The sequence below is a fragment of the Erythrolamprus reginae genome, chromosome Z (genome assembly GCF_031021105.1).
Source record: "Erythrolamprus reginae isolate rEryReg1 chromosome Z, rEryReg1.hap1, whole genome shotgun sequence".
NCBI classification, from domain to species: Eukaryota; Metazoa; Chordata; class Lepidosauria; order Squamata; family Dipsadidae; genus Erythrolamprus; species Erythrolamprus reginae.
The window spans coordinates 151,632,779-151,658,401 of record NC_091963.1 but is presented as its reverse complement, the minus strand read 5'-3'; the positions used below and the strand labels follow the sequence as shown (position 1 = coordinate 151,658,401).

The following is a 25,623-nucleotide window of genomic DNA, read 5'->3' as shown; positions in this document are numbered from 1 at the left end:
TAATATGCTAGTTGGGAGCAAATATACCTTTGTATTTCCACTCATAAATTAGTTTGATTAACAAAGAAGATAAAACAAGGTTTTATCATGGTTAACATGGTTTCTTGATGGTAAAAGATATATTTAGGATGTATTAATTCATAAAATTGGATTAGAATTTTAGAACTATATAGAATTACATAGGTAAAATTAATGGAAGATACATAGGATAAATAAGGGGTTTATGATATAGTATGTACTGTATGATTTTATGACTTTGCATTATGAATTTAAAATATACTTGGAAATGTAGAAGATTGATGAAAGTTAATAATAGTAAATGCTAAGTGCCTGAAAAGTATTTGAGCTTGGAAATATTGAATGAAATTATTGAAAAGTATAATTTATGGAAATATATTAATTGATGCATTGGTGTTCAGATAGATTTTCATAATATTACTAGATTACTATAATACTATGATACATATTTAAGAAATGAAGATTTTAAAGCATGGATTTATTAATAGTTGTGTTTTTGGTTTTGGTGGTTGTTTTAATTTTAATAGGAATAGATGTTGCTTTTGTTTTATTATTAATTTATTTTAATAAAAAAGAAGGGGATTTTTTTTTCCTAATTAGGAAAAAGTTGTATAAGGGTTTTTTGTTTCCTTTAAGAAGAATTTATAAGTAGGAGGAGTAGGCATGATGGCCTATCTGGATTTATAAGAGGATCATGATATTAATTGAAATATAAAATAACAGAATAACAGTGGGAAGGGACCTTATTCTGTCCCAGGACTGAGCCCCAAATAATTACGCAATACTCTTGGGTGACATCTGTGGGAAAAAAAATCAGGCGCTCAGGCATGAAAATTTATTTATTTTATTTTATTTTATTTTATTTTATTTTATTTTATTTTATTTTATTTTATTTTATTTTATTTTATTTTATTTTATTTTATTTTATTTTATTTTATTTTATTTTATTTTATTTTATTTTATTTTATTTTATTTTATTTTATTTTATTTTATTTTATTTTATTTTATTATTTATATTGATTTAGACTTGTATGCTGCTCAGTCCCGAAGGGCCTGCCGCTCAGGCACTATACTTTTCCACCCACACCGAAAAAAAATTAAGAGGGAACATTGGTCCTAGTTATGTTCTTTTTACTAGCGCAAGGCATTGCACAGAGCCCAGTCACAGTCACTAAAACAAAGCAGTCACTAAACGTAATATCAAGCATTCAAATTGCACAAATTCCCTCAAATACTTCCCCCCCCCCCCCTCTTTAAACCGCACGTGTTTTTCATCTTTGAATCTGGGCTCCCGGAGCTTTATAAAAGTTGTTTCCTTGTCATTCCTAGAAAAGCTTCAGGAGAGACGTGTTCCGGCAGGGTCCGCTGAAGGTCAGCGTTCGAGAAGGTGAGTGACACGCATCACTTTGATATAAGGCCAAGTGAAATTCTCCTGGATCGGAAGCTGAGCTTTCCTGCCTCTTCCTGCCTTCGTGTGGTTTATTTGGCAACAAAGCCAAAATTGTTCCAATTGGCTCTTTTCTGGGGATTTTATTTCCCTGCCCGGCCCATCCTAAGGCCCTGGGACCTCCGTGTGGTTTTGCATCCAAGTACAGTAACAGCTACCCCTCCACAACAGCTTTTCAAGATCAGCCAAGGTCGACTACAGCACTGCCATCTGCTGTAGAACTGATTTTGGGAATATGGCATTTTGACTCAACCCCCCCCCCCCCAAACCCCCCACCCATTCCTTTTTCCTCAAACATTCTGCATGTGGTAGGGGGGGCAAAGGCTGCTACTTCTGAGCTCCGGATATTGTCAATCTGCATTTAATTATTAATTACATTTGTATGCCACCCACTCCCAGGGCGGCTTAACTGCTGCAGAGTATTAGAAAAGCATTAAAATAGCAGAATCAAGTAGAAGAGCAGCAAAACCAAAGTGATGGGTTTTTCTTGCCTTCCTGTCTCTGAAAGCCCCAGAAATGTTGCTGTCTTCACTCCTCCACTCGCAACAGAATCCCCTACGCAACTAGACTCATAATCCTAGGTTTAGAAAGCTTAGAACTACGTCACCTTAAACACAACCCCATAAAATCATCTGCTACAACATCCTTTCTGTCAATGACTACTTCAGTTTCAACCACAACACACACACGAGCACACAACAAACTCAAAGTAACTGCTCCAAACTCGACTGCAGGAAATACGACTTTACTCACCAAATACTTGATGAGTGGAACTCACTATCAGACTCTGTAGTATCATCTCCTAACCCCCAAAACTTTACCCTTGGACTATCCTATGTTGCCCTCTCCCGATTCCTAAGAGGTCAGTGAGGAGTGTGCATAAGTGCACCAGAGTGCCTTCCGTCCCTGTTCTAAGTTTCTTATTATTACCAATATCATCTATTATATAATAATAATAATAATAATAATAATAGCCGCTCCGAGTCCTCAGAGAGAGGCAGCATATAAATCTAATAAATATAACAATTGATTAGATTTGTATGCCACCCCTCTCCGAGGACTCAGAGCGGCTCAATATAAACAGTGTTATTTCTCGTGTACTACCAATACACACTTGACAAATAAAATAAAGATAAATAAAAACTGGCTTGTGGGTGAGTGCACATTATCTTCTGGCCTGATGGTGGCGCCCACGTACACAGCATACAAGTGGCAGACTTGAAGGGCTGATGGTTGGCAGCCTATAAGAGCCTGCCCTGGAAAATGGGAAAGGAGTTCCAATGATGGGCAGTCACTGTTCTTTAGTTTTGGTTGGGAGAAGGGTGTTCTTAACTTTTGCTCCCCATATAATTAATCTCAGATGGGATTGCAGGTAATATTTTATATATCTTTTCTCCCATCCATATATCCTTCCTCTACTCTGCATTGATGTATTCTATTCTCATATCTCTTCTTCTATCCCTTCCCTGATATTTACTACTACATGTTTTATTCTCTTTAACTTCCAATTTGTGTTGGACAAAATAAATAAATAAAATAAATAAATAAAATAAAATAACTTTCCTAAAACGAGATTCAAAATGCTGGTAACCAAGTCTGGGCAACAGTTCAATTCAATTCAGAATAGAGTCGGAAGGGACCTTGGAGGTTATCTAGGCCAACCCCTACTCAAACAGGGGTCATTTCAGACAAATGCTCTCCTTAAAACCCTCCAGTGCTGAAGCACCCACAACGTCTAGTGGCAAGCTGTTCCCCTGGTTAATTGTCCTCACTGTCATTCTTCTTAATTCCAGGTTGCTTCTCTCTTTGTTTCTTGTCTTAGCCTCAGGTGCTTTGGAGAATAGCAATAGAACTTGCATACCGCTTCATAGTGCTTTTTCAGCCCTCTCTAAGCGGTTTATAGAATCAGCATATTTGCCCCCAACAATCTGGGTCCTCATTTTACCCACCTCGGAAGGTCAGAAGTCTGAGTCAACCTGGAGCCAGTGCCTGTTCTTTGTGGCAGCCTAGGCCTGGGAACCGCCTCCTCCAACATGTTGGAATTAGTTAAAATGGGTTTGGATAATTTAAAAAAAAAACACTTGTATTTGCTGAATTCCCCCCTCTGATGGTTCATAGAAACATAGAAGATTGACGGGGCAGAAAAAGACCTCATGGTCCATCTAGTCTGCCCTTATACTATTTCCTGTATTTTATCTTAGGGTGGATATATGTTTGTTTATTTATTTATTTATTTATTTTGTCCAATACACAATACCTATTGAAGAGAATAGACATGAAGTATTATATATAAAGAGAAGATATAAAAATAGAGGAGAAGATATATGAAGGAAGAAAAGATATATGATATATGAGATAAGGAGAGACAATTGGACAGGGGACGAAAGGCAGGCTAGTGCACTTATGCACGCCCCTTACTGACCTCTTAGGAACCTGGAGAGGTCAATCGTGGAGAGTCTAAGGGAGAAATGTTGGGGGTTAGGGGTTGACACTACTGAGTCCGGTAATGAGTTCCACGCTTCGACAACTCGATTGCTAAAGTCATATTTTTTACAGTCAAGCTTGGAGCGATTAATATTAAGTTTGAATTTGTTGCGTGCTCTTGTGTTGTTGCGGTTGAAGCTGAAGTAGTCATTGACAGGCAGGACGTTGCAGCATATGATTTTGTGGGCAATACTTAGATCGTGTTTTAGGCGTCGTAGTTCTAAGCTTTCTAGACCTAGGATTGATAATCTGCTTTCGTAGGGCATTCTGTTTAGAGTGGAGGAGTGAAAGGGTCTTCTGGTGAAGTATCTTTGGACATTTTCTAGGGTGTTGATGTCTGAGATGTGGTATGGGTTCCAGACAGATGAACTCTATTCAAGGATGGGTCTGGCAAAAGTTTTGTAGGCTCTGGTGAGTAGCGTGAGATTGCCGGAGCAGATGCTGCGTAGGATCAGGTTAACAACTCTAGAAGCCTTTTTGGCGATATTGTTGCAGTGGGCTTTGGCACTTAGGTCATTTGATATTAGTATTCCAAGGTCTTTTACTGAGTGGGGGTTGGCTGTGAGATTTTGTTTATTCAGTTTATATATGAGGTTTGGATTCTTTTTGCCGATGTGGAAGGTAGAGCATTTGTTGGTTGATATTTGAAGTTGTCAGATGTTAGACCAATCTGAGACAAAGTCGAGGTCTTTTTGGAGAGTAGATGTGTTGTCCTGGTGTTGAATAGTTTTACATCCTCGAGGAAAAGAGGAGAGATCAACTGAAGGATTATTACAGGAGATAAGTAAGGCCACCTGTGGTTGGGTGGGGCTGCTGTAATTAGTGCTACAGATAAATGAGCAGCCTGCTGGTTTAGCCTCATGGCAGTTTATCTGATTCATAGTTTCATCAAGATTGTGGTTTTTGCTTTTCAAGATTGTATGTGGATTTTCTGGACTTTAGAATTGGACTCAATTTCTCAGTTATTGGGTAAGAAACTGGATTGCATTTAACCTGTGCCTTGTGTGTACCAGAAAATCCCTTTGAGCTTTAAAAAGGGAGCTGTTTCTGTTTTTCTGTTGATAGACTTCTGGATTTTCCTTCTATCCTGTGGTGTGTGTCTTTCTGGACTAATTACCCTGTAATTACGGTTGGGACACGCCAAATAGGGAGGAAGGGAGAAGAGAGAAAGAGAGAAATATTTATTTATTTATTTATTCATTCATTCATTCATTCATTCATTCATTCATTCATTCATTCATTCATTTGTCCAATACACAAATACATAGGAAGAAAAAGACATGTGGTAATATATATAAGGGTAAAAGTGAACTTAGAGGAGAGGATATATGAAAGGAAGAGAATATATATGATAGGTGAAAGAAAGGAAAGACAATTGGACAGGGGACGAAAGGCACACCAGTGCACTTATGTACGCCCTTTACTGGCCTCTTAGGAACCTGGAGAGGTCAATCGTGGAGAGTCTAAGGGAGAAATGTTGGGGGTTAGGGGTTGACACAATTGAGTCCGGCAATGAGTTCCACGCTTTGATGACTCGATTGTTGAAATCATAATTTTTACAGTCAAGTTTGGAGCGGTTCATATTAAGTTTGAATCTGTTGCGTGCTCTTGTGTTGTTGCGGTTGAAGCTGAAGTAGTCATTGACCGGTAGGACGTTGCAGCATATGATCTTGTGGGCAATACTCAGATCGTGTTTTAGGCGCCGTAGTTCTAGGCTTTCTAGGCCCAGGATTGTTAGTCTATTTTCGTAGGATATTCTGTTTCGAGCGGAGGAGTGGAGGGCTCTCCTGGTGAAATATCTTTGGACGTTTTCAAGGGTGTTGATGTCCGAGATGTGGTATGGGTTCCAGACAGATGAGCAGTAGTCTAGGATGGATCTGGCAAAAGTTTTGTAGGCTCTTGTGAGTAGTGTGAGATTGCCTGAGCAGAAGCATCCCAGACATGTTTAAATTCAGTTACTGTGGATTTACCAACCACGTCTGCTGGGAGTTTATTCCAAGCATCTACTGCTCTTTCAGTAAAATAATACATTTTCTCACGTTGCTTCTAATCTTTCCGCCAACTAACCTCAGATTGTGTCCCCTTCTTCTTGTGTGCACTTTCCTATTAAAAACACTTCCCTTCTGAGCCTTATTTAACCCTTTAACGTATTTAAATCTTTTGATCATGTCCCCCCTTTTCCTTCTGTCCTCCAGACTATACAGATTGAGTTCATGAGGTCTTTCCTGGTAGGTTTTATGCTTAAGACCTTCCACCGTTTTTGTAGCCCATTTTTGGACCTGTTCCATTTGATTAATATCTTTTTGTAGGTGAGATCTCCAGAAACGAAGACAGTATTCCAAATGGAGTCTCACCAGTGCTTTATACAGCGGGATCACAATCTCCCTCTTCCTGCTTGTTATACCTCTAGCTATGCAGCCAAGCATCCTACTTGCTTTTCCTACCGCCCGACCACTCTGTTCACCCATTTTGAGACTGTCAGAAATCACTACCCCTAAATCCTTCTCTTCTGAAGTATTTGCTAACACAGAACTGCCAATACAATACTCAGATTGAGGATTCCTTTTCCCCAAGTGCATTATTTTACATTTGGAAACATTAAACTGCAGTTTCAATTGCTTTGACCATTTATCTAGTAAAGCTAAATCATTTGCCATATTACAGACCCCTCCAGGAATATCAACCCTATTGCACACTTTAGAGTCATCGGCAAATAGGCCAAACTTCCCCTATGTCATTCTCCTAATATGTTGTGCTGGTTTATTTCTTTATTTCACACGATGTAACAGAGCAGCACTTTAATGCTTAAAAACAACAGCAGCATATAAATGTGTATCAAAACATAACAAGAACAACAGATTTAGAAGGGACTTTGGAGGTCTTCTAGTCCAACCATCTGCTGGGAGGAGACCCTACACCAGATGGATGGTTATCCAACATCATCTTAAAAACTTCAAGTGTTAGAACATTCACAACTTCTGGAGGCAAGCTGTTCCACTGATTAATTGTTCTAACTGTGAGGAAATTTCTCCTTAGTTCTAAGTTGCTTCTCTCCTTGTTTAGTTTCCACCCGTTGCTTCTTGTTCTACCCTCCGGTGCTTTGGGGAATAGGTGGACTCCCTCTTCTTTGTGGCAACCCCTGAGATACTGGAACACTGCTATCCTGTCTCCCCTGGTCCTTCTTTTCATTAGACTACACATAAACCCAGTTCCTGCAACCGTTCTTCTTATGTTTTAACCTCCAGTCCCTGAATCATCTTTGTCGCTCTTCTCTGCGCTTTTTCTAGAGTCTCAACATCGTTTTTGCGTCATGCCGACCAATACTGGATGCAGGTTTCCAAGTGGGGCCTTACCAAGGCCTTGTAAAGTGGTATTAACCCTTCACGTGGTATTAACCTGCCCCAGAACTTGCCTGTTAGTCCCCTTGTAAGTCCAACAGACCCTAAGAAGCTCACTTTTTGTCTCCACAGCAGCCAGTAACCTCCAGGTGCGGCCTGTTTTAGCTTTTGCAAGAAGGTGAAATTTCACTCGCCCCTCGTTGCTGAGGAGGGTGGGATTCATTGTGTTTGCTTTTCCCAGGGGGACGTTGGAGGCCTTTCTGCCCGGAGACGACTGGCAGAAGCAAACCGAGATGGCACTTTCAGAAGCAGGACGGAAAATGTACCAGATCAAAGTGAAGAAGACGAGCAAATCTGGCATCGACCAGGGTGAAAAAAAATATATATATACAGGTTTCATTTTTTTCACGAAAACTCAAAGCAAAACATGCCGTGTGACAAACTCTGCTGGCAGGGAAAGGGGCTGTGTGTGGAGTGCGGCTTTGTTGGCCAGAGTTTGTGGGTGTGGATGGACGCCTGGCTGGGGAAAGCGAGTGGAGTGGCCAGTCGACATCTCCAAAACAAGCTGTTAAGGCTCAACCTTTCCTCTTCCAGCCACATCATTCTTCTGGTGTTTTTATATAGAGAGAAAACACACACACACACACACACACACAGACAGAATGGGTGAAACACTTTGTTTTCCTTTGTCTCCTGGCAGATGAGAAAGCGGCAGCAAACAATGTGGGGTGTAAGGAAAACCGGAAAGGAGGAGAGCCCAAGAAAGCAGCTCCAGCCGACGACGCCCAAGACGTCACCGGACCAGAGGAAGCGCCAGAGGAGGAGGAGGATGGAGGAAGTGGCAGCAGTGGTGGCCGTGAGCTGAACTCTGCCTCTGTTCCAGGGGGGCTTCAAGGAGGGTGGGCACAGTGGGGGGCCGGGCAGGTGCCCCCAGCAAGGCCAAGTTGGGTTTTGGCTCTTGAGTTTTTGCAGTTCTGCAAACCTCCCCCAAGAATGGGAAGGAGTTGCAGGGGGGCCTGCCGCTGAAGCAGTCCCAGGGAGGGAGTCGGTTCCTGGGTGTCTCACTGAACCACAGTTTTCAGGAGGGGCTGGATTCAAATGACCGTCCATCGCTCGTTAGCAGAAATTCTTGCTGCGCCTGACCCCTTGGGCGCCTCCCCCTTCCTTGGCAGCCGTCTGCTGTGTCCGGTGCCTGGGTGGCTTAGTAGCCTTCCCATCCTCTGTTGCAAATAACCAGTATGGTTTGAAAAGTACCATCCGCCCGATAAATTATTTATGAAGGTCAGCTGCCCTCCCAGCTAACTTACAGACTGGGGTGCAGAAACCCCACCCTCATCTGTACGTTAGCTGGAAGGGCAGCCCATGGCCACCCAGGGCATCCTCTGTGCTTTAGGTTGCCAGTATTGGGGATGACCACAGGCTGTTTGGAAGCTGCTCTGTCCGGACAGTCTCTCTGGGAGATAAATACAGAGGCAGCATAGAAAGGACCATGGCATGATTTCATTGGTCACCTCGAGCATAAAGAAACTAATGCTGTGCCAGGAAGGAAGAAAAAGCAAAGGGAAGGGAAGGAGAAGAGGGAAGAAGAGAGGAAAGAAGGGAAAGGGGAGGGAAGGAGAGGAAGGAAAGGAAAGGAGGGAAAGGGGAGGGAAGGAGAGGAAGGAAAGGAAAGAAGGGAAAGGGAAGGGAAGGAGAGGAAGGAAAGGAAAGAAGGGAAAGGAAAGAAAAGGAGAGGAAGGAAAGGAAAGGAAAGGAGGGAAAGGGAAGAGGGAGGGATGCAGGGACGTAGGGAGGAAGGGAGAGGATGGGGGAAGAAAAAGGAGAGGAGGGAGGGAGTAAAAAAGGAAGGGAGAGAGGCAAGGAAGAGAGGGGGGAAGAAAGGAAGGGAGAAAAGAGGGAAGGGAGGGAGGGAGGAAAAGAGAGGGAGGAAGATGGGCATGAAAGAAGCGGAGGAAACCCGAGTGAAAGTAGAACCACAAGAAGAGAAACTACAACTTCTCTTTGAAAAGAGATAAGACAATTACAGTAATTAATCTCTTCACAGAAGGAATGAAAGTGGAAAGAAGAGAAAGCTGCTCAGAAAGAGTGAAAATAATTATCTTGTGGGGGGGGGAGTTTGAGTAATAGGAAGGATAAAAAGGATGCTTTGTAGGATAATTAGATGACAGAACCTGTGACTGAGAAAAAAATAAAGTAGCCTGCAAAAATGAAGAAGAGGGGCACATAATGCTTATAGAAGGGGGAGGGGGGGATGGGGTGGCAGAAAATATAGTGAAAGAGAGCAAGGAATGAGGATTATCCGACCTGACCCCTTGCCCAGGGCAGGAATCTTATTATGGCAGCCTCCCCGACAGGTGTCCATCCAGCCCCAATCACACCAAAGGGGAGGTTTTTCCCCTGGGGATTGAACAACTGTCTGGCACGTGATCCACTCCTTCCCCCCAGTTTCCTGATCCTTCTTCTGATTCTAGGCTCCTGTACCGCTTGGGTCCAGTGTTCTAACCCCAGCTGTGAGAAGTGGCGGCGTCTGAGCGGAGATGTGGATCCCTCCGCCCTGCCTGAAGACTGGTCCTGCAGCCAGAATTCAGGTGCGAGGAGGAGGAGGAGGAGGAGGAGGAGGAAAGACAAGGCGCTGGGTGGTGGGGCTGGTGTACTGAGTGGGTGTGGTGGGGGGGGGGGAGGGCTTCCTTTCCTTCAACTAAGTGAAAACTTTTTCTGCTGAACATCTCTGATCGTGGACGAGCAAGAAACCTGCCTCCAGAAGTTGTGGGTGCTCCGACACTGGAGGTTTTCAAGAAGAGATTGGACAGTACTGTATTTTTCGGAGTATAAGACGCACCATTTTCCTCCCTAAAAGAGGCTGATAATTTGAGTGTGTTTTTTATACTCTGAATGTAGCATTTTGTTTCAGCCCTAACTAGCTTCTAACACTCTTCCCAGCTCTTCCCTTGCAGGCTCTTTCATGGTTTCTCTCTGCAAAGAATGTTTTCCAAGCCCTAAGTCTTTGCAGGGTTTTTTCCATTGCTCTGACTTGCTCCGAATAAATTTCTTTCCAGCCCTAAACAGATGCTAATGATGTTTTCAGCTCTTATCTGCTTGCAAGTTCTTTCATTGTTACTCTCTGCAAGGAATGTTTTCCAAGCCCTAAGTCTTTGTAGGTTTTTTTCATTGCTTTAGTTGCTCCGAATAAGTTTCTTTCCGGCCCCAATCAGGTGCTAGCGATGTTCCCAGCTCTTCCTGGCTTGCAAGCTCTTTCATTGTTACTCTCTCCGAATAAGGTTTTTTTCAAAGCCCTAGCCAGGGGATAAAACAATGTGCTGGCTAAGATGAATACCTGGTAGGCAGATTCTTTTCCCTATTTTCCTCCCAAAAAATTATGCTGCGTCTTATACTCTGAAAAATATGGTAATTTGTCCAGAATGGTATAGGGCAGTGATGGCGAACAGATAACGAAAGTGTGCGCACATGCCTATTGTCCAGATGTGTGTGCCCTCACCCATAATTCAAGGCCCCTCGTGCGCCACCCCCCTTGCACATGTGCACACAACCCACCCACCCCACCCACACACATGGTTGCACAGCCCCAACTCCCCATTTCTCAACTTCCAGTGAGCCCAATAGGCCCCGTTTTTTGCCCTCCCCCAGCCCCCTCCCCCCAAGGCCCCCTGGAGGCTGAAAATACTCCCTGAGAGGCTCCACATCAGCTGAAAATCAGCTTCCGGCACGCACATACACGCTGGAGCTGAGTTGGATATCACCTGCCGGCAGATATTGCTCTGCGTGCCACCTGTGGCGCATGTGCCCTAGGTTCTCCATCATGGGTATAGGGCAGTGGTTCTCGATCTTTCTAGTGCCATGACCGCTTAATACAGTTCCTCATGTTGTAGTGACCCCCCAAGCATAAGTCTAGCCCCAATTCTCCCAACAATTCTCGTAAGCTCCTTAAAACCCACCTCTGCTGTCAGGCATGGGGGAAGTGAGATGCTCTTTCCCCCTAGGCCTTTACAATTTATGCATGGTATGTTTGTTTGTAGGGATGTTTGGTTTTTACAATAAGGGTTTTTTAGTTGTTTTTAGTATTGGATTTATATGATGTTTTTTATTACTGTTGTTAGCCGCCCTGAGTCTACGGAGAGGGGCGGCATACAAATCCAATGAATAATAATAATAATAATAATAATAATAATAATAATAACAACAACAACAACAACAACAACAACAACAACAACAACAACAACAACAACAGAGTTTAAACTGATTGGCAGGAAGGTCAGAGGGACACTCCCAGTGTAAACGCCTGATTGGTCGGATTGTAAAAATATGTTCCAAGGCACCAGAGTAGAAACTTTAGTTCGTAACACCAGGGGAAATTTGTCTTCTCCCAGGGTGTCAGCAGGCGACCCCCGTGAAACAGTCGTCTGACCCTCAAATGGGTCCCAAACCTCAGGTTGAGAACCACTGATATAGGGCTAGAAGGCCTCCAAGGGTTACTCTGTTATTCTGAGCCCTCTTGGGCTCAAGTACAAAGCACATGGTCAGTTATTCCGATTCAGTCCCGGAGTAATACTATTTTGGAAGGTTTGAAACGAGTCAGCTTGCAAACACTGCAGAGAGGCCACCGCAGAACAAGTTTCTGTGCCTAGAATGTTGACTTAAGTCATCTGAAAGAAGAGCAAGGTGTGGAGGCGTCGTTCTCGGCCTTTGGCTTAATCTGGAAACCTGGAAGGGGGGGAAAGAGGCTCTTCCTTACTCTCCAGGCCTGCAGTGGCTGAGCACAATCCAGAGCAGGATTCAACCCAGGAAGGAGTGAACGGAGGAAACATTTCCTGACAGTGAGAACAATTAATCGGTGGAATGACTTCAGAAGTTGTGGGCGCTCCATCACTGGCGATTTTAAAGAAGAGAGTGGACAGCCACTTGTCTGAAAGGGTATAGGGCAGCGGTTCCCAGCCTTTTTTTGGCCATGCCCCCCGAAGCATCTCTAAAATCCTGAGGTCTTCCCCCCTCTCACCATGACATATAATTCTTATTAACTACTCACACGGAGGAAGCCTAAAAGGTCATTAACTAGGTTTAAACAAGGTTCCAATTGCGCCCCCCCCCCCATTAAACATGAAATTGCTCCCCTGTAGGGCTGGGCCCCACGTTGGGAACTAGGGGTATAGGGTCTTCACTTCAGCTGGGGGTTGGACTAGAAGACCTCCAAGATCCCTTCCAACTCCATTAGTCTGTTAATTCCAGACTGAAAGAGAAACGTCCATACATTTGCATAACTTGAGCTTCTTTCTGGTGGCCGACCTTGTAAAGCTAACCATGAACTGGACTTAATTAGAACTGGGATGAGAGACCACCAGAAAATCCCAGGGCTATAGGCCCGGAGTGGGGAAATGGGGAAGAGGCTGTGTAAAACTCTGTATTGCTGCCAGTAAAACTGCACTGATGTGTCCCTGGAATCCCTCCTAGCAGTGGAGGGTCAGTATAAGGGAGTCCTTTGACCAGACTTCATTTCAGCCACATGTTTATTTCCTCCTGCAGATCTTCAGTACAACAGCTGCAGTGTTCCCGAGGAGACCTGGTCGGGCTCTGAAGACGAAATCGTCTGTGCCGTCTATTTCCCAGGCTCGATTGTATGGGCCAAGCAATACGGATACCCTTGGTAGGCAGAAACAACCACTGGTCCTATCATTGCTATTATTACTATTATTATTACTATTATTACTATTATTATTATTATTATTATTATTATTATTATTATTATTATTATGTCAATACAACACAGCAAACGAGATCACTATGCTGGATTTTGTATTTCATCCCCAGTCGGGCGCTTCCCAAGCACCTAAGACTGCGTGATGTAGCGGCGAATTATATTTGCCGATCCCAGTAAAGCGGCCATTTGCAATTGACAGATGGAGATTTTGTCAATTCCAATGGTTTTCAAATGTCCGCTGAGATCCTTTGGCCCTGCGCCCAGCGTGCCAAGTACCACTGGGACCACTTTCACGGGCTTATGCCAGAGTTGTTGCAGCTTGATTTTTAGATCTTTGCATTTCACTAATCTAATAATAATAATAATAATAATAATAATAATAATAATAATAATAATAATAATAATTATATTTCATTCGTTCTGACAGTTAGGAAATAGAAACATAGAAACACAGAAGTGTGATGGCAGAAAAAGACCTCGTGGTCCATGTAGTCTGCCCTTATACTATTTTCTGTATTTTATCTTAGGATGGATCTATGTTTGTCCCAGGTTTAAATTCAGTTCCTGTGGATTGACCAACCACGTCTGCTGGAAGTTTGTTCCAAACATCTACCACTCTTTCAGTAAAATAATATTTTCTCATGTTGCTTTTGATCTTTCCCCCAACTCACCTCAGATTCTCCCCTTGTTCTTGTGTTCACTTTCCTATTAAAAGCACTTCCCTCCTGGACCTTATTTAACCCTTTAACATATTTAAATGTTTCAATCATGTCCCCCCTTTTTCCTTCTGTCCTCCAGAAATTTCTTCTTAGTTCCAGTTTGCTTCTCTCCTTGATTCATTTCCACCCATCGCTTCCTGTCCTACCTTCTGGTGCTTTGGAGAATAGGTGGACCTCTTCTTCGGGGCAGCCCTCAACTATTGCTGCCCTGTCTCCCCTAGTCCTTCTTTTCAGTGGTCTAGCCATACCCAGTTCCTAAATACAGGAGAAGTACTGTGTTTTTCAGAGTATAAGACGCGCCTAGATTTTAGAGGTGGAAAACAAGGAAAAGAGTATTCTGAACTAAGTGGTGTAGGTCAGTGTTTCCCAACCGGCTGGGGAATTCTGGGAGTTGAAGTCCAGATATCTTCAAGTGGCCAAGGTTGGGAAACACTGGTGTAGGTAATATATTATTTAATAAAATACCAGTGTGGCGGAATACTTTTTACAACCATGTACACTTCACTTACAAACTTCAAACTTGACAGCTTTAAGACTAGCAGACTTCAGCCCCCAGAATTCCTCCTCCAGTCGTGCTAGCTCAGGAATGGGAATTGAGATCCACAAGTCTTAAACTTACCAAGTTTGAAGGCCCTTGCGTGCAACCCTAATCCCTAACCCAGGAGTCTTCAAACTTGACAGCTTTAAGACGAGTGAACTTCAGCCCCCAGAATTCCTCCTCCAGTCGTGCTAGACGCGGTAATTAGAAGGGCAAAAACATCCCTATTTTTGCAAAAAAAACCGGGCCATTCTTCGCTCATTTTTCTGCAAGAATTGGGTGGGCAAAGGGTCTGGGGAGCCTGCAAGAAAGTGAGGACAAATCAAGGGAAATATTTCTTCACTCAGGGGGTCCTTGGTTGGTGGAATTCCCTTCCTGAAGAGGTCGTGACAGCTGTCAGCCTGGAGAGCTTCAAGGCAGATTCAGGGATGCCAAGTGTATCCCTGATGGTGATTGAAATGGAGGTCCATGTTCCGCCTCTATGTGGGTTGAGGCAGGCAGAGTCCCCTTGAGTACCATTTGTTGGGGGTCCAGGGAAAGGGAGGGTGCTGCCTTCTCTTTCTGCTCAAGACCCCCATGGACAACTGTGACACAGAAGGCTGGACTCGAGGGGCTTTGGCCCCATTCGGCAGGGCTCTTCTCAGGTTCTTTTCTTATGAGCCAGATTCCACGAGAGCTTCCTAAGCGGAGGTGGTTTCAACCTGGCTCTAGTGGGGAAGAGATGGGGATGTTCGATGCTGCCGCAAAGCTGCGATTGTGGTGCACCACAAAAAAAAAGCGACCGGGAGATGAAATTTCTGCATTTTCGGAAAATATCTTGCGGAGTCTTTTGTGACTTGTTCAACGTGCTTCCCTCTCTTGCTGGTGGATTTAATTCAGCAAGAGAGGCAAAATAAATAAATTCATTTTCTGGCTTCGTGCACTAGATCAAACTCGACAAACAGGCTGGATTTGCACAACCAGCCCGAGCAACCCACAACAGAAACCGAACGAAGGAACGTAACCAAGGGGAGCCCTTAAGCTTTGCCTGTTGGAGAATTGCATCTGCAGGCAGTTTTATTGGAGCCCGGCGAGTGTTTTGTATAAACACCACCTGCATTTGATGTTCTCTCAGCGCTTTTTAAAAAAATAAAGTTGATGCAATGATAGGGAGGAGCTCTGACTCAGGGCCTTGGTTCTTCTCTATCCTCGCAAGGAGACCTCGACTTACAACCACAGTTCTGCCCAAACTTCTTGTTGAAAAGCCATTTAAGTGAATTTTGCCCCATTTCCCAACCTTTCTTCCTGCAACCGTTGGGCGAATCTTAACACTGCAGTTGTTAAGTGGGTATCATGGTTGCTAAGTGGATCTGGCTCCCCTCCCCTTGATTTTGCTAGTCAGACAAGGGGCGTACATAAGCGCACTAGAGTGCCTTCTGTCCCCTGTCCTATAGTCTCTCCTATTTCTCGTATTTCTTCTCTACTATATCCTCTATAACCATCATTGTGTATTATTGTGTATTGGACAAAAAAAAAATCATGTGTGGTCGGGCAGTAGGGAAAGCAAGTAGGATGCTTGGCTGCATAGCTAGAGGTATAACAAGCAGGAAGAGGGAGATTGTGATCCCCTTATATAGAGCGCTGGTGAGACCCCATTTGGAATAATACTGTGTCCAGTTCTGGAGACCTCACCTACAAAAAGATATGGACAAAATTGAACACGTCCAAAGATGGGCTACAAGAATGGTGGAAGGTCTTAAGCATAAAACGTATCAGGAAAGACTTCATGAACTCCATCTGTAGAGTCTGGAGGACAGAAGGAAAAGGGGGGACATGATCGAAACATTTAAATATGTGAAAGGGTTAAATAAGGTTCAGGAGGGAAGTGTTTTTAATAGGAAAGTGAACACAAGAACAAGGGGGCACAATCTGAAGTTAGTTGGGGGAAAGATCAAAAGCAACGTGAGAAAATATTATTTCACTGAAAGAGTAGTAGATGCTTGGAACAAACTTCCAGCAGATGTGGTTGGTCAATCCACAGTGACTGAATGTAAACATGCCTGGGATAAACATATATCCATTGTAAGATAAAATACAGGAAATAGTATAAGGGCAGACGAGATGGACCAGGAGGTCTTTTTCTGCCGTCAATCTTCTATGTTTCTATCATGTGACCCCAGAACGCAACCATCATAAATATGAATCCCGGGGGATTGGGCGGCATATGAGTCAAATAAATTAAATTAATTAAATTTGAATTTTGATCACATGACCAAGGGACTGCTACAGTGAGTGTAAAATCTCTTTTTTTCAGAGCCGCTGTAACTCTGAAGCGGTCACAAGTCAAGGGCCTCCTGCCATCAGCTTTGGCACTCGTCACGCAGTTACCTGTCTAGTGCAGAAGCCGGCGTTCTCGGTCGCCCCCTCCTCTAAGAAGGGAGCTGATTTTTGCAGGCAGATTATTAGCTAACGTGAAATGTCCATCGCGGTGCTTTAAAGCTAGAGAATAAGAGGGAAACCATCTTCCTTCATTAGAAAAAAAATGAATTTAACTAATGAAGTAAAACCTGACAGCTCAATGTTTCTGCTCCCCTTCCTGCCTCTGTTTTTAGGTGGCCAGCAATCATAGAAGCCGACCCTGAGAATGGAAACTACTTCCTGTTTTCTTCCCAGGCAGACACACTTCCTGTTAAGTATTGTGTATATTTGCCCTGTGTCATGCTTCTGTGTACACGCGTGTACCCCACCTATGTGGCCACACATGACAATCGGTCCTCGCGGGAGAAGAGTTCAACCGGGTGGGAATTCCTTGGGAAAGGGGGACGCATGAATTTAAGAATGGAAGACGGCCAGAGGCCGATGAAATTGCCCCCAAAATTAAATGGAAGTGACCCTCTTCCAACAGGTGGGGACAGCAGTGGAAATGGGGAATAAGATCGGCTTTCTTTTAAAAAAATTTTTTTTAATCAACTTTATTGATTCTTTTTAAAAACAGTAATACAAGAATACTTTAAATAATTCTGCATGGTTACATTGTTGCATCCCCCCCCCCCTTCGAGCTGATTCACATTGCATAAACATTTTCCTTAATCTCATTTTCTTTGTTATAATACTTACAGTACTTGTACATTTCTATTTACATATTTAGATTGGCTTTCTTATTCCATAACTCTCGTTGCAAAGGCCATTGTATCTTTGCTCCACTTGAGGATCCCCCATCCTCAGTGTTCCTTTCTGGGACGGGCAGGCTCTTCCCCCAAAACGGCCACTGACCATTCTTCTCTCCTTCTGGTTTAGTCCAAGTACCATGTGACCTTCTTTGGCCACCCCGTGACCCGTGCTTGGATCTCTGCCTCCATGCTGAAGAGCTACAGGGAGCCCCCCAGGGAAAAAAACGCCTTGGTAAGAGAGGCTTTGCTTGAGGTTTCCTTTTTGCAAAACCAGCCACAAAATCCAAAGCTTTTGTCAAAGGTGTGGTATCGCCACCCACTGCAGGTGACACGGGTCTGTAGCAGGTTGCAAAGAATTGCAGTGCATGTGACAATGTGGGTGACTCAAAGCTGGGGGCCTCCAAACTTTGCAACTTTAAAAATTTTCAGGCTTCCATGGCTGGCTGAGGAATTCTGGGAACTGAAGCCCAGAATTCAGTAGAGTAGAACAGAACAGGACAGATAATAAATTATAATATAGAATAAAATAGAATATAGAATAGAATAGAATTGTTTATTGGTGATGCTCTCAGTGTACATAAAAGAAAACATACATTTGTCAGGAATCATGAGGCACAACAATGATTGTCATAGGGTGCAAAAAAGCAATCAGGAAGCAATATTAATAAAAATCGTAAGGATACAAGCAACAAGTGACAGTCATACACTCATAAGTGGGAGGAGATGGGTGACAGGATCGATGAGAAAAATCTAGTAGTAATAGTAGTGCAGACTTAGTGAATAGTTGGACAATGTTGAGGGAATTATTTGTTGAGCAGAGTGATGGCGTTCAGGAAAGAACAATTAAGACCCTCCACTAATAGTAATAGTAAATAGTTGGACAGTGTTGAGGGAATTATTTAGCAGAGTGATGGATTTCGGGGGGAAACTGTCTCTGTGTTTAATTGTCTTGATGTGCAGTGTTGGCCAAGTTTGCAGTGCAAGTGGCCACGTTTGGAGATCTGTACTATTTTGATGAAAATACTTGATCTATTTTGAGGCCTCACACCAGGCCTCTTTTTTAATTCCCTATCGCTGTTCATTGTGGGTAGCCGTGACAGCTGACTTATTCCGAACCAGCATATAGTTTTCCTGTGAAGGATAACTCTGGGTAGGCTTGCCAGGGGCACTATAGACCATGGAGACTCCTCCCTTGATGTCTTTCTGGCTCCGTAACTCATGTGACTTCCTTTAACTAAAAAAGTTGGGAATCAGTTCTGGCACAAAACAACCGTCTCTGCCTAATGTGATTCCCAAGAAATACTGGGGAGCTTTTATAAAAGAAGAAGGGGTAGTAGGCTTCCCCCAGAGCTTGCAAGAGGGTGGGGAACCAGTGAAATAGCTACTTTGTTTTATTAATTGTAATTAATTAACTAATTAATCATGGCAGGCAGGCACTCTACAGGTAGTCCTCGACTTAGGACCACAAGGGAGCCCCACATTTCTGTTGTTAAGTGAGTTTCACCCCATTTTTTGACCTTTCTTGCCACAATTGAATGAATCACTGCAGTTTGGGGGGGGGGGCGTATAAATGTTCTATTTTATTTTTTCTTCACCTTAAGCAAAAAAGCAACATCAATGCCCAACAGTATAAAATGTTCTCAGCCCATTAAAAGTTAACATAGCCTCATCACTCCAACAGTTAAGCTCATTACCCAATAAAAATAAGGCCTAACAATATATATATATATGTGTGTGTGTGTGTGTGTGTTTGTCTGTGTGTCACATGTTTCATAGTTTGTGTGACGTGTGTGTGTGTGTGTATATATATATATACTGTATATATATATATACTGTATATATATATATATATATATATATATATATATATATATATATATGCCATATATATATATATATGCCATATATATATATATGCCAATATGCCAAGACCTTCATATATATATATGAAGGTCTTGGCATATTCGGGTTTCTTCCCGTGTAAGTTTCAGAGATTCCTGGTGACATTTTGACGAGGTCCCACTCATCATCTTCAAGCTTGTGCACAAGGCCAAAAGCACCAGCCTGAAGGGGACGAGTGGGACCTCGTCGAAACGTCGCCAGGAATCTCTGAAACTTGCATGGAAAGAAATCCAAATATGCCAAGACCTTCATATATTTGAATTTTGATCAGGTGACCATGGGGATGCCGCAAGGGTCGCAAGTGTGGAAAAAAATATATTCAGTGTTGCTGTGCCTTCAAACCGTCACTAAATAAATGGTTATAAATTGAGGACTACCTGTGCAACTGAGACCCACTGCTTCACCCACCCTCCCCTTCTCTCAAGAGGGTCCTTTTTTCACAACAGTCACAAAATCCCCCAATTACTCCCTGGACCTCCAACCCCTAAGGTTAATTCGAGTTTTCCTTCAGCTATGTGAAAAAAGGGAATGGCCAGAGGGAAGCCTGGCCTGCCCCTGTCCCCCTCTTCCTCTCTCCACCCCAGGCTCTTTCCTTCCAGGCCACCTCATTCCCGGCCGGAAAAACAAGCGCTGAGGAAGGATGAAGGCTTAGCATCCTCCCTAGGGCCCACCCATAACAACTCCTTTGAGACAAAAACAGTTGTTTCGATTTGCTCATGCTGCAAAAGGCGAGTTCCCCGAATCGCAGCTCTGATTTCGAACCTTCCGTTCCCAGGACAAGCTCAGGAACCAGAGTGAGAAGGAGGACTTCAAAGCGTCTCTGGAAATGGCAAAAGAAGCAGAACGCATGGGCATCCAGGTGGGATGGGACTTCGGTACCAAGATTTTATTTACTAAATCTTTTATTCATTTATTACATTTATTCATCGCCCAACTCCCAAAGGACCCTGGGTGACTTAACAGTAGAATAAAATATTAAAAGCATCTTAAGCAATAGAATAGAATAGAGAATAGAATAGAATTCTTTATTGGCTGAGTGTGACACAAGGAATTTGTCTTGGTGCATATGCTCTCAGTGTACATAAAAGAAAAAGAGACATTTGTCAAGAATCATGTGGTACAACACTTAATGATTGTCATAGGGGTCAAATAAGCAATGAAGAAACAATATTAATAAAAATCTTAAGGATACAAGCAACAAGTTACAGTCATGCAGTCATAAGTGGGAAGAGATGGGTGATAGGAATGAGAAAAAACTAGTAGTAATAGTAGTGCAGACTTAGCGAATAGTTGGATAATGTTGAGGGAATTATTTGTTTAGCAGAGTGATGGCGTTCAGGAAAGAACAATTAAGACCCATACATTGCCCAAGGTTGCATCACCGGAGCAATTCTTCTTTTTTTCCTGGAATAACCGTCATGATATTATATTCTCATGCTTTTCTTCAGGGGTTCAAAGATCAGGAGTCCCCAAATTTGGCCACTTATTTTATATATTTATTTACTTTTATCAGATTTATAGGCCACCCGCCTCTTCATAGACTCACGGTGGCTTACAAAAATAAAATGGAAACAATAACAATAAACAGAATTTCAAATATTACAAATGAATTTTTAAAAGCCCCCCACAACAAAAACAAATCAATCATCCTACTTTCATACAATTACCGGAGCGAAACTGTCGCTCATGGTTCCCAGGCCTGCTGGCACAGGTGTGTCTTTAATGGCTTCCGAAAGGTGAGGAGAAGTGGGGGTGGTGTGAACCTCCAGGGGGATTTGGTTCCAGAGAATCAGGGCCGCAACAGAGAAGGCTCTTCCCCGTGGACCCGCCAGCCGACATTGTTTGGCCGATGGAGCTAGAGGAGGCCAACTCTGTGCAACCTAACTGGTCGCTGGAATGTGTGAGGCAGAAGGTGGTCCTGTCAATAATCTGGTCCAACGCCACATAGGGCTTTATAGGTAATAACCAACACCTTGAATTGCATTCGGAGACCAATTGGTAACCAATGTAGCGCACAGAGTGCTGGACTAATGTGGGAATGCCTGGGTAGGCCCAATACGGCTCTTGCGGCTGTGTGCTGGGTAGCCCCAAGTAGAGCACACTTTCAGACTTGTGGACTTTGGTTCCCTTAACTGGAGAATTCTAGGAGTTGATATCCACAAGTCTTAAAGTGGCCAAGTATTGTGAGTGATCCTCGACCAACTCTGGTCATCATAGATTCCCGGGAGGAGGAGCCAGGCCAGTGGTTTTGTCAGCAGATGCAGAGAGTGAAAGTGAGGGAGAGGTAGACCTGGATGAACCTGAAGGACTGGTCAGAACCTTCTGTCCCCTGTCTTAACATTTCTCTCTTACCAGTATCATGTATATAGATATTTGGTATAGATACCAATATGTACTTGACAAAATAAACAAATAAAAATAAATAAATATACCTTTCACACCATCAAAAGATCACACCTCCTTACCTCACATCCTTGAGAAAGATTCAATGGACAAACATGCCAACTCGACATCTAACAAATCCCTCAACCAATCAAAATAATGTATTAAATTCACATGCCTGAATTGAAGTGACCCACCAGCCTTCTTCCCCACAGACATGTGCTTATAGTAATTATTTATATCCCACTTTATTAAGTAGCTCCAGGTGGTGAACATCTCTAATGCGCGTGTGGTTGGTTTTTGTTAAACGTTGAGTATTTTAAAACGAGACCTTTTTCTCTTACTTTAGCTCAGGTGGGTTCAGAGAAGGAGGAAGGGTGGGTGGATTCCAAAGCACATTAAGGCTCTTGAGGAGACAGAAGGGGGTTTGGCTCTGTTAGCTGGTCCTGGTCCAGCTTTTTTAGCCTCTGTGACTTTGTAGAGGCTGGAGTGTCATCTGTCAAAAAAGGTGTAGGGTCTGCTAAGTAACTCTGTATCTGTAGTAGCAGACTCTTCGGTTAAGGTTCTTTGACTAACGGGCTGAAACTCCCAGGCACGGTCATAGCTCCACCGTGTCTTCACTCGGTTAGCTTACCGGTTCCCTTTGCTCTTTCCCTCTAGGAGAGACTAAGGAGATTTGGGTTCAACCACCGATTCCGACCCGAAGAGCCTCCCAAAGACTACAAGACCCTGAAAGGTAAACGTGGCGTGCCACATGGGATTAGGCACCAGAAACACCCCAAGCAGGTCCTCCCTCCCTCCCTCTCTTGAGGCGACTCACCTGTCCTTGGTTCCTTCTCCTATCGTAGATCCAAATAACGCAGCCTCCAGGCCTAGGGTCCAAAGGGCTGGAGGAGCAAAGGGCCGGAATAAGAACACGGCAGCCTCCCGCCACGATCAAGGAAAGGTGAGCCAGGAGAAAGGCAGATTCCAGAAGGGCAACAGGCTGGGAGCCCTGAGGGAGGCTAAATCAGGGGTCTTTGCACCCACTTACCCTTCCTCTGCTGCCCGCTCAATGGATTTTGTTTTGCATCAATGGAGAAACCTCAGCATCCTTCCTTCCTTTTCCATTTGGAAGTTCTTTGGGAGGCCGAGCTGCTCTCTGCTCTTTGGTCAGCAAACCATCTTTTCTTTTTTCAGGTCCTTCCTGAAACATCAGGAGCAAAACCCCATGCAATTGCCAAGAGGACTGTGGCTATGAGAGGTGGGTCCATGTTTTATTCTCCCCTGTTTTCTCCAATAGCTCCCCCTTCACACCTCCCTCCCCCCTCCCCTTTTCTGAAGCTTTCGGTCCTGACTGGGTATCAAATACTGGCTGGAGGTCCAACAACAGGGTTAACAGAACGTCCAGACTCTTTTTAAAACCCTCCACTGACGGGGCAGAGCACCCCCAATTTCTAGTGGCAAGCCTTTGCACTGGTTAATTGCCCTCTCGGTCAGGAAATCCTTCCAAATCTCAACCAAGAAATGCTCTGTCCTGCACATTGGCAAAAAGAATCGGAATACCAAATGCAAGCTGAATCAATGCTCACAGTCACTCATGCCCTCATCACTTCGAGGCTCGACTACTGCAATGCTCTCTACATGGGGCGACCTTTGAAGAGTGTTCGGAAACTCCAGATCGTGCAGAATGCAGCTGCGAGAGCAATCATGGGCTTCCCCAAATATACCCATGTTACACCAACACTCTGCAGTCTGCATTGGTTGCCGATCAGTTTCCGGTCACAATTCAAAGTGTTGGTTATGACCTATAAAGCCCTTCATGGCACCGGACAAGATTATCTCCAAGACCGCCTTCTGCCACACGAATCCCAGTGGCTGGTTAGGTCCCACAGAGTTGGCCTTCTCCGGGTCCTGTTCACTAAACAATGTCGATTGGCAGGACCCAGGGGAAGAGCCTTCTCTGTGGTTGCCCCGGCCCTCTGGAACCAGCTCCCCCCTGAGATCAGAATTGCCCCCACCCTCCTCGCCTTTCTTAAGCTCCTTAAAACCCACCTCTGTCATCAGGCATGGGGGAACTGAGATATCCTTCCCCCCTAGGCCTATACAATTTATACACGGTATGTTTGTGTGTGTGCTTGTTTGGTTTTTAATAAGGGTTTTTAGTTATTTTAAATATTAGATTTGTTATGTGCTGTTTTTATTATTGTTGTTAGCTGTCCCGAGTCTATGGAGAGGGGCGGCATACAAATCTAATAAATAAACAAGATCTTGCAGACCACCCTCACTCCGTAAAAGACCTTGGAATACTTTATTATTATTATTATTTATTAGATTTGTATGCCGCCCCTCTCCGAAGACTCGGAGAGGCTCACAACAACAAAACAGTACAAATCCAATAGTTAAAAACAATTTCAGATCCCTTAATATAAAAAAACAGTCATACATCCCAGACAAACCATACATAAAGCGGAAACGGCCCAAGGGAATCGATTCCCCCATGCCTGACGGCAGAGGTGGGTTTTAAGAAGTTTGTGAAAGGAAGGAGGGTGGGGGCAGTCCTGATCTCCGGGGGGGAGTTAATTCCAGAGGGCCGGGGCTGTCACAGAGAAGGCTCTTCCCCTGGGCCCCACCAGACGACATTGTTTAGTTGACGGGACCCGGAGAAGGCCGACTCTGTGGGACCTAATTGGCCGCTGGGATTCATGCGGCAGAAGGCGGTCCCGGAGATATTCTGGTCCGATGCCATGAAGGGCTTTATAGGTCATGACCAACACTTTGAATTGTGACCGGAAACTGATCGGCAACCAATGCAGACTGAGGAGTGTTGGTGTGACATGGGCATACCTGGGGAAGCCCATGATATAGAATACTCCTATCCAATGACCTAAGTGCCAAAGCCCACCGCAACAACATCACCAAAAAGGCTTCAAGAGTTGTTAACCAAATCCTACGTATCTTCTGCTCTGGTGATCTCACACTACTAACCAGAGAACACAAAACTTTCGCCAGACCAATCCTTGAATACAGCTCACCTGTCCGGAACTCACACCGCATTTCGGACATAAATACATTAGAAAGCATCCAGAGATACTTTAGGAGAAGAGACTGGGGCTAAACGTCTTTGTCCATCTGTCTGGGAGGAGTTTGACTTGGTGACACCTGATGAAGTGGACAAGGCCATTGGAGCTGTGAGTTCCGCCACCTGTTTACTGGATCCGTGTCCCTCTTGGCTGGTTTCGGCCAGTCGAGGGGTGACACGGAGCTGGGTCCAGGAGATTATCAACGCCTCCTTGGGGAGGGGGTCCTTTCCGCCACTTTATAAGGAGGCGGTTGTGCGCCCCCTCCTCAAGAAGCCTTCCCTGGACCCAGCCGTGCTTAATAACTACCGTCCAGTCTCCAACCTTCCCTTCATGGGGAAGGTTGTCGAGAAGGTGGTGGCACTTCAACTCCAGCGGTCCTTGGATGAAGCCGATTATCTAGGTCCTCAGCAGTCTGGATTCAGGCCCGGCTACAGCACGGAAACTGCTTTGGTCGCGTTGATGGATGATCTCTGGCGGGCCCGGGACAGGGGCTTGTCCTCTGTCCTGGTGCTCCTTGACCTCTCAGCGGCTTTCGATACCATCGACCATGGTATCCTTCTGCGCCGGCTGGAGGGGTTGGGAGTGGGAGGCACTGTTCTTCAGTGGTTCTCCTCCTACCTCTCCGGTCGGTCGCAGTCGGTGTTAGTGGGGGGTCAGAGGTCGACCCCGAGGTTTCTCCCTTGTGGGGTGCCTCAGGGGTCGGTCCTCTCCCCCCTGCTATTTAATATCTACATGAAACCGCTGGGTGAGATCATCCAAGGGCATGGGGTGAGGTATCATCAATATGCCGATGATACCCAGTTGTACATCTCCACCCCATGTCCAGTCAACGAAGCAGTGGAAGTGATGTGCCGGTGCCTGGAGGCTGTTGGGG

The 25,623-nt window shown here is 44.3% G+C and overlaps 2 protein-coding genes across 3 annotated transcripts in view; one reads left to right on the top strand and one right to left on the bottom strand.

The window, feature by feature from the left end:
• LOC139175949 (asialoglycoprotein receptor 1-like) overlaps positions 1-25,623 on the bottom strand; it is a 579,489-nt gene that overhangs the window by 267,326 nt on the left and 286,540 nt on the right. The window lies entirely within an intron of this gene.
• Positions 1-25,623, top strand: part of ZCWPW1 (zinc finger CW-type and PWWP domain containing 1) — a 47,304-nt gene that overhangs the window by 15,145 nt on the left and 6,536 nt on the right. For both annotated transcript variants that reach the window (XM_070767351.1, XM_070767350.1), the window contains 11 exons: positions 1,348-1,405; positions 7,529-7,656; positions 7,988-8,143; positions 9,759-9,875; positions 12,823-12,943; positions 16,846-16,921; positions 17,531-17,635; positions 20,081-20,164; positions 22,348-22,423; positions 22,536-22,633; positions 22,867-22,930. In XM_070767351.1, coding sequence (XP_070623452.1) covers positions 1,348-1,405; positions 7,529-7,656; positions 7,988-8,143; positions 9,759-9,875; positions 12,823-12,943; positions 16,846-16,921; positions 17,531-17,635; positions 20,081-20,164; positions 22,348-22,423; positions 22,536-22,633; positions 22,867-22,930 — 1,083 coding nt within the window. The remainder of the gene's footprint in view (positions 1-1,347; positions 1,406-7,528; positions 7,657-7,987; positions 8,144-9,758; positions 9,876-12,822; positions 12,944-16,845; positions 16,922-17,530; positions 17,636-20,080; positions 20,165-22,347; positions 22,424-22,535; positions 22,634-22,866; positions 22,931-25,623) is intronic.